This window comes from Astyanax mexicanus, chromosome 18 (assembly GCF_023375975.1).
Source record: "Astyanax mexicanus isolate ESR-SI-001 chromosome 18, AstMex3_surface, whole genome shotgun sequence".
Lineage (NCBI taxonomy): Eukaryota > Metazoa > Chordata > Actinopteri > Characiformes > Acestrorhamphidae > Astyanax > Astyanax mexicanus.
Window position 1 is genome coordinate 41,012,586 of NC_064425.1, and position 9,268 is coordinate 41,021,853.

The window sequence follows — 9,268 nt, forward strand, 5'->3', positions numbered from 1 at the left end:
CTTGGAACGACAAAACAACACGGGAAGGTGCAAAGACCGACATAAAACACTGACACAGGAGGGCTATTTAATACACAAGGGAAGTACATTGTGACAAACAGGAAATCCTATTGTTTCTAAAAATAGCACCGACCTCGAGCTGAACTGAAGCACAGAGTTCTTAAGAAATCTATTGTCCTAAACATAAAGAATAGGCTTACCTTCATATTTCCATATTAAAATGCTTAATTATATCATTATAACACCATTTATTGTCTAAAAAACACCATAATCCATGTGTTTACTTTCACTCTGGGGTCTGCGGTAAATATCATGATGTCCCTGCTGGCACTGATACATCAAAAATAAATAAATAAATAAATAAATAACGCTAAAACACTTTTTTCAGCCAATATTTATTTCTAGTGCTTCTAAAATATTTTTTATGAGGTTGTCACATCTGGTGCTGTAAGCTCCTCCGTTCCTTCCACACCCAGCTCTAACGGAGGCTCTCAGTCTAACAACTACATTACCCAGAACGCACCACCCGCTGACATCACACACACACACACACACACACACACACCTGATCACATGACACCTCACCTGTTTCCTCCAGGAAGTCCAGAATACTGATTACATGCACGTGGTTCCTGTTAACGGTGATTACCTACTTTTCTGTACTGACCAACGTTATACCTTTGTTTATTTTTGATAAACAATTTTACAGTATCTGAACGTGTCTGCGTTCTGTGCACACCATGACAGAGGTATGAAATCAAATAACATTTAAATAAACCCAGTAGTGTCTATATTGGCCCAAATTACTCAAACTCTTAATCTGCTATGACTGTTAAGGCCTTATCAATCTGCATCCTAGAGGCAGAATATCAAGAAAAATAAATCCTCATGTATTCTGTCACAGTAATAAACCATGTAATAAACTCTTATACTTTTAACTAAAGTCCTATCAAGACAGGATTAGTTTCTCAGGGAGACGTCTGTAAAGAATATTTCACACTTTTACTCCGTGATAAAACTCCTGCATCCGGACTGCAATTAAAAAACAGGATGTTTATAACTGTTTATGTCTGTGCTTATTATTTATATATCCCTACATACATTTACTTTCTGTCTGTCTGTCTGTTTATAACTCTCTCTATGTATGTGGTTATTATTTATATATTTTATATTTATTATATTTGTAATAATGAGAGAGACAATGTTTGTTTTTTAAGGATTTTTATTTTGCAATGAAAAAAATGATAAATTTGAATGAACTGAAGTTTAGTTCACTTATTTACTCTGTGAAATTAAATTTAGTCAGTGTGGTTGAGATGTTATTCGGTGTTCAGGTGTTCAGAGTGGGTTTGGTGTGAAATGCTTTGTTCCAGAGAAGCCGACAGAGTCAGAGCTGATCACAGTGATGGAGACGGGACCCGTACGTCTGAAGGGTGGACTGGGGGACGCCGGCCGGCCCTGGGCGAACCCCTCACAAGCTTTGCAGGGCTTGTTTGGGGGCGGGACATTCCCAGCTGGTTGACTAGGAAGCCCTGATGCCACGGGGCCGGCGCGTTTCCCACCAAGCAGAGACCCCGCCTCCCTCTGGCGAGAGGAAGGTGGAGCCGTTGCCTCATCCACCTCTTCAGATGTAGTTCCTGTTCTCCACCACTGTGAACAGCTCTGAGTCTGTAAACTTCTCTAGAACAGAGCGTTCAACACCAAACCCAGTCTGAACAGCTGAACACTGAACAACATCTCAACTACAGACAATAAATTAAACAATTATTCATTAATTAATTGTGAAGCAACTTCTTCACTTGTGATTGGTCCCTTAATTGGACATATTTCTCTACAGCCCTTTCTGCGTCCTTGTGGCTGCCCAGGTACCGCAGTGCAGCACGAGCATGGGCCCTGTAGAGAAAGAAAACAGATAACAGTGGATTCAGTGCTGATTCTTCATCAGATTTCATCTGATTGATTAAAACAGAGTTAAAGTTCTTACCGGACGTCCTGGTCTGCATCAAACGCCAGTGTGCTGACGGCAGGAACGAATTCACTCGCTAAATTCTTCCTGCCAGTCAGCACACGAGAAACTCCAACCACCTGCAGGAGCCTCACCAGGCTCAATGCAGTGGCGGCCCTGGAGACCCGGTTTCTGTGTCTGAACACAAGAGAGTGAACGAACACAGTCAGTCAGATACACATGATCACATGACCTGGTGGCACTTCCTTCATTTAGTCTCCATTTCAAATCTATTAATAAATAAGTAACATGAATATATATTTACCTGAATCCACCATCCAGCAGTCCTCGCAGGACTCGGCCAGGCGAACAGTGGTGCACCATAGTGCTGAGGGCTAGCTCCACACCCTGCCTTATAAAAAGGCTGGTTTCCCCAGCCTTATGAAGGAGGGTGTGAGCAGCGCCCTCGACCTCACTGTCCATGTTGTGCTGCAGGTGAGTGAAAAGGTGCGCCATTGTGGTGATGGCGTCCCGAGAGACAATAGAGCGGAGGTTTTTCACCTGAGACAGTGGAGACAACAGAAGCAGCACACTAAGCCTCGGCCTGTTGAACCCCATCAGTTTCTGAATCGTATCAGATCACAGAAGAAGCTGCTGTAGAGTGTGTATGAAGTGTTATAAACTCTTACCTCCGCAATGACTGCTTTGCAGACGTAGTGGAGCTCTGGCAGCACCACCTCAGAGTGATGTTCAGCCAGAGCTCGCACAAGCCTCAGTCCCTCAATCTTCCTTTCCCTGTTTCACATCCGAAACATTCAGAGAATTATAGATTGAACATGTCTGGAAGATGTTTTTTAGTTTTAATGTTTTCAGTAATCTTCAGCTTTTATAACTCTAGTCTGAGCCTCTAGTCTTTATTTTACAGGGAATATCACTGATCTGTTAGAATTGTAGTAGAAATCTTACCATTCCTCATCCTGCAGCAGACCTAGTGCCTGGCCGAGAGCGTCCTCAGGCCTGTTGATGGGATCTTCACTGGTCAGGGATGGTGGCACCAGTGGCTGCTCCAGTCCCTGACCTTTCCCAACGGCCTGAGGAGCTGCCCTGATCTTACTGGGCTTCTTCCTGACTGCTCTCTCCACCTGTGCTGGTTTGTCCGTTATTATGCTGTGGGCAGCCATATTGTTAATGGGCTGCACCACAGCTTGGACTGGCCTCAGCTTCCTCCACCTGTCCAGAATAGGTATTCTGCTACCTGTAATTATATCAACAATAATAAACGAAAGAAGTGAGATTTAGTGAGGGATTGATTAATTAGTAAGGGATTAATTAACAAAGCACAACACTCAAAACTTACCTGGTGAATTGTAGGCCGGGGGCTTATTCACCACCACTGGCTGGGTAGCAGTGACAGGCGGAGGAGTTGGTGGAGGAGTTGGATAGTAATGGAGGGGCCTTAAGGTGAACTCTCCAAAGGAGGAGTCCCCTAAGACCCCGCTCCATTTTTGTTCCAGCCCTTTGATTGGGGGAAACCTGCTGCCGGTGTTTCTGGCAGCAGGTTTTGCTGGTGGTGGGAGGGGCACGTGGAGATACCACGGCTCACCTCTAGTCTTGCGCCTCATTAGTGGAAGGTCGTGAACCCAGGGCGCAATTTTAGGAAAAATAAACTTCTCCTCTCTTGCGAAATACATCTCAAAACGGAGAAAAGGCGCTGATGTGCTGCTAGAATAATAGTAGACACACCCTCTGATTTGAATATTGAGGGACGAGTGCTTATATACTGTGGGCTGGTGATGTCACCACGGAATCCTAACTAAAGTTCCGGTGATGATGTCACGAGTTCTGAAGCAGAGACCCGCTCAGTACAATGTGTTTGAATATGAAATGATACCATAATGCTCACATAACATTACAGCAATGTTAGCACAGTGTTAGCACCATGCTAACGTAACATGAGTTTGATGTCCAGCACTGGCTAATGCTGGTAATGCAGTGCAACAGTGTAAAGCAGAAAATCAGAAAACAGAAAAGAACAGTTACAGATTATTGATATATATTATATAGAATGTGTGATTACTAACATAATTACATTAAACACACCTCACCAACTATGATTTTCTTGTTGTTGTTCATATCTATAAGCTAAATTTGTGAGTTAAATAGTAATTAAGTAAGTAAGCTTTATTTATAAAGCCCTCTTTACACAGCCTACACTGACCAAAGTGCTGTACATAAAAAGTCTAATGACTTTTTATGTAAACAAAGGTAAACAAAGGTAAAAGAAATCACTTAAATAACATATTAAAATAAGTAGCCCAACATAAAACAGAGAGAAGATAAATAAAAACGTACTAAAACACAAATAAACTAAAATGCACAACAATAAATATAGGATCAATCCATAAACCACTAAATCACCCAGTAACCCTTCAAAATGTTCAAAAGCAAGTTTGTACACAGCAAATTACTGGAGTTCAAAAATCTGGAGTTAAACAAAAATGTTTATTCCAAGATGTTGAGGAGCGTGACTGAACTCTCTAATAGGCGTGTCCCCCAATTCTAGTCTACCATCAGTGTGTAGTCTTGCCCACCAGAGCTTCTGCCATGGGGTGTTTCATTACAATTTATATAATGGTTATTTGCCTAGGCGACGTGTTGTTTGCTATAAGAGCAAGTTACCATCTTCTGCACTGTTAAGTGAGATAAAGTGCTTGCAATACACTAAAAATAACTGCAAAGCAAGATTAAAGTTGCCATGCAGTGGAAAAATACACACTGGCAAACACTTGTTGATCATGAAATTGTTATTGTAATGATTGTAATCAGTAATGATGCTTTTTGTTGTCATTTTTACTCCTAAATGTTCAAACGTTTTAAAATATTAGTTTTATAACATTAATGTTTGCATTATTTGTTAACACTGTGAACGAATTAAGGTTATAATTAACTTCAGTTAAGAGCTGTATTTTACTCTAGATGGGGTGAATATTTTAACCTCCCGTTAGAACTCGTTAAAACGTTAAAAAAGGCCAAAAACTCCCAGAAAAGTGCACCTTAAATGCACCTTATAGTCATTGGTGTAAAACTAAAGATGAAGAAATCTTAATACTCTTCAGACTTGTGTCATGTGACAAATGTGTCATGGCAGATTGGCTACATTTGGGTTTTCTGCACTGTAACAGCTATACAAATTCTACAGTGGTTGGACAATGAAACTGAAACACCTGGTTTTAGACCACAATAATTGATTTGCTAAGTGCGGACCACGCCTTATAGAAGTAGAAAAGGAGGAAGAAAAAGGGGAGGGAACTCGGGGAAATTTGGGCTGGAGTTCTGAACTGCGTGCTGAAGAAGCGTGCAGTTATATCCCCCCCTTTTTATTTAATGAGAAGTGGAAGAGTAGAAAAAAAAGGGGGTTGCAGGGGAGGAGGTGGGTTGCGAATTTTTCGTCACGAGAGGTAGTTAGTTAGGGGAGGTATTTATAGGACGGTTGATTGATACGGGAACGTAGAGTTCGGGCGTGGTCCTTCTCCCAAACTTTTGTTATTACATAACATCATTTGTGGTGACGGACAGTTCTGGTGGAAACAGGAGAGTTGAGGTGCACATTGAATTCTGCCGTGATTTGATCAGCCGTGGTTTTATGTTTTTTGGATACAATCCGGGTTAGCACCCGAACATCCCTTTCAGACAGCTTCCTCTTACAGCCTCCACAGTTAATCCTGTTGGATGTGGTTGGCGCTTCTTGGTGGTATTGGTGCTGACATTACCCTGGATACCGTGGCTCTTGATGCATCACAAAGACTTGCTGTCTTGGTCACAGGTGCGCCAGCAAGACGTGCACCAACAATTTGTCCTCTTTTGAACTCTGGTATGTCACCCACAATGTTGTGTGCATTGCAATATTTTGAGCAAAACTGTTAAAGCTCTTACCCTACTAATTGAACCTTCACACTCTTATTGCTCTTACTGCTGCAATGTGCAATTAATGAAGATTGGCCACCAGGCTGCTCCAATTTAGCCATGAAACCTCCCACACTAAAATTACAGGTGTTTCAGTTTTATTGTCCAAACCCTGTATATAAAGGTTCTGTGTTTTAACGTCTTCTTTCAAATACTGACAACAAGCCACGGCTCTAAACCTGAGCCTGGTTTTATCCTTAATGGTTGAAAACACTACTTTGTTCTCTGAGCGTATGAGTCAGTGAGGGACTCACTTTTCCAAATACCCTGTGTTCCAGGAGCGCTGCCATCCCTCTGAACATTTTCCACAGGAGTAAAGCAGCAGAGGGAGGCCCTGCCACAACTTACGACAAATTACTCAGAGTTTCACAGCAGTAAACATCCCTTACACTTTTTCCAACAGGTGTAAATCTGGGTGTGTCCTGTTGGCCAGCACAGAAAACAACTGAGTGCTGCCATCTAACAAAGCTAATGTTTCTAAAAAAAAAAAAAAACACGCTAATGCTAACGCCATCATGCTAACAGATTCAATTAAAACAAATAAACATAACTCAAGCAATCATACAACATCAGTGCCTAACCTTAATTCATGTTTATTTGGGTTTAGTACTCTAAGGTTATTTAGAGTTTATTACAACTATACACTCTTATTGAACACTGACTTTATTAATGTTTATTTAGGTTTATTTTAATGTTATATAGAGTTTCTTGCAGGTAGTCACTCTCACTGGATACTGACTTCATGGTTACATGGGTTTAGTATTTTAATTAGTTATATAGAATTAATTACAGGTAGACACTCCAACACTGAACACTGACTTTATTTATGTTTATTTGGGTTTAGTATTCTAATGTTATATAGAGTTAATTACAAGTAGACACTCTCACTGATCACTGACTTTATTAATTTTTTAATGGGTTCAGTATTCTAATGTTATATAGAGTTGATTACAGCTAGACACTCTCACTGATCACTGACTTTATTCATGTTCATTTGGGTTTAGTATTCAAATGTTTTATATATAATTAATTACAGCTATACACTCTTTTTGAACATTGACCTTCTTAATGTTTATTCAGGTTTATTTTAATATTATATAGAGTTAATTGCAGGTAGACACTCCGACACTGAATACTGACTTTATTAGTGTTTATGTGGGTTTAGTATTCATATGTTATATAGAGTTAATTACAGGTAGACACTCTCACTGATCACTGACTTTATTAATGTTTATTTGTGTTTATTCTTATATTATATAGAGTTAATTACAGTTAGACACTCTCACTGATCACTGACTTTATTAATGTTTATTTGGATTTAGTATTCTAATGTTATATAGAGCTAATTACAAGTAGACTCTCTCACTGACCACTGACTGTTAATGTTTATATGGGTTTAGTATTTTAATGTTATATAGAGTGAATTGCAGGTAGACACTACAACACTGACCACTGACTTTATTAATGTTTATTTTTTATTTTTTCTAATAATACATAGAGATAATTACAGACGTACTCTCTCACTGAACACTGACATTTTTAGTGTTTATTTGTGTTTATTCTTATATTATATAGAGTTAATTACAGGTAGACACTCTCACTGACTGATCACTGACTTTATTAATGTTTATTTGGATTTAGTATTCTAATGTTATGTAGAGTTAAATTACAGTTAGACACTCTCACTGACCAATGAGTTCATGTTTATTTTGTTTTATTTGAATTCAATGTTATATAGACATTATATATACAGTTATATAATGTTATATATCAATGTTGTTCATAGAAATGAAAAACTGAAGGATCTTCATTTGATCTCAGTCCATTTATAGCTCACAACTCGGTGACCTCACCTACAGTCCAGCTCACTGCAGAACACTGAGGAGAACAGCGAGTAAAAACGTAGCCAATATGTTTCTCGGTTATATCCGCGCTCCTCCGAGACTCTGGATGTTGTGAAGCGTTTTTCTCTTTCAGGATCACATTTCCCCCAAATTTTCCTTCATCCCGTCCAACGGTAATTAAGATTTATGTAACGTTACTCATGTGGTTCCACTTTAGAGCTGAGGTAAGTTTAACCACATCACATGATGAATTTACCTCACTGTGGCACAAACCTTTCCCACCCAAGATAATGCCATTTGCATTTTCACCTCACTTTAGTGTTTGTGGTAGTGTGACTAATTTCATTTATTTGGAGGGAATTCTTGTGCGTGCAGGTTTAGCAGAACTCCTACAAAAGCGTGTCTTTGTTTTAAGGCCGGTATTTGACTCACAGTTTACAATCGTACTTTTATTTCCCAAGAAACAAACAGAAAAATTTGTAAATGTAAAATAAGTACACGCAATAAAAAAAAAAAAATCCCAAACACTATAGGAACACGACAAAAAATCAATGAAATCCTGAAAATTAATAATAGGTCTTTTTTTTTTTTTTAAGTTTTTTTTTTTATTTAAAAATTATTTACTTGACTAGATTTGTATGTGTGAGATAAATGTTTAAGTTTTTAGAAACCTTGTCTATGATTATCTTATTAAAGCTGATGTCTGTAAGTTTTGAGATTGAGGGGATTTAGGGCCCTCTCTGGTGAGAATTGGTAATTGCACTGAGCATGCAGAGGAATCATTTTAAACTGGGCGGGTGTGATGCGGTCTCCTTTCAGAGCGGATGAATCCGATTCCAGGTTATGTTCAGTCAGATAGATAGACAGAGAGAGAGAGAGAGAGAGAGAGAGCGTGCTCAGTCAGAAACTTCACTTCAACTACACACTTTGGTTTTACTATGAGTGAATGAGCTACTGAGCTCTGAGTTTCCTCTTCTGAAGTCTCCATTGCTCCACCAGCCGCTCGCGTTCAGTAAAACTGAGCCGGATCCTCTTTTAGAGGCTGTACGTGTGACGTAAGTACGTAAAGACGCGTAACGTGGCCAGAAGAACTGCCACAAAAGTGACCTGACACCCCAGTTTTTAGAATGAATATAATAAATAAGGCTTAGCAGGGATGGTTGTTTCAGCACACTGCTACAATTAAACACAATAGTTTATCCATATTCTTCTCCACTCAGAAATGCTTCTGATTTCAGCTTAGAGGCAAAATAATACGGACTGCCACTTTAAGGTTTTCTTTTTCTAATTATTTCTAATTAGGACTTGCTAAAAAAAAACACAACCATAGACCATTAAAAATACAGGTACTAGATAAAAGTAGTTTTGAGTTGGATTTTGGATTTTTTTAGCAGGGTAATCATTAAACATTAAAATGCACATAAACAATCAAATATACTTTTTATAATTAAGAGTGACATACCAGTTAAACAAAAAAAGCTGTTAAAACACCATTGCACAGCTGGAGGTGCTGACA

The 9,268-nt window shown here is 39.2% G+C and overlaps 1 protein-coding gene across 1 annotated transcript; it reads right to left on the reverse strand.

The window, feature by feature from the left end:
• Positions 1-1,208: 1,208 nt before the first annotated feature.
• On the reverse strand, positions 1,209-3,695 carry LOC125782603 (TOG array regulator of axonemal microtubules protein 1-like). The gene is made up of 6 exons (XM_049467130.1): positions 3,303-3,695; positions 2,912-3,200; positions 2,635-2,740; positions 2,271-2,506; positions 1,985-2,143; positions 1,209-1,893 (listed from the first exon to the last, which is right to left on the reverse strand). The coding sequence occupies exons 1-6, from the start codon at positions 3,634-3,636 to the stop codon at positions 1,776-1,778; spliced, it is 1,242 nt and encodes a 413-aa protein (XP_049323087.1). The 5' UTR covers positions 3,637-3,695; the 3' UTR covers positions 1,209-1,775.
• Between the last annotated feature and the right edge of the window lie 5,573 nt (positions 3,696-9,268).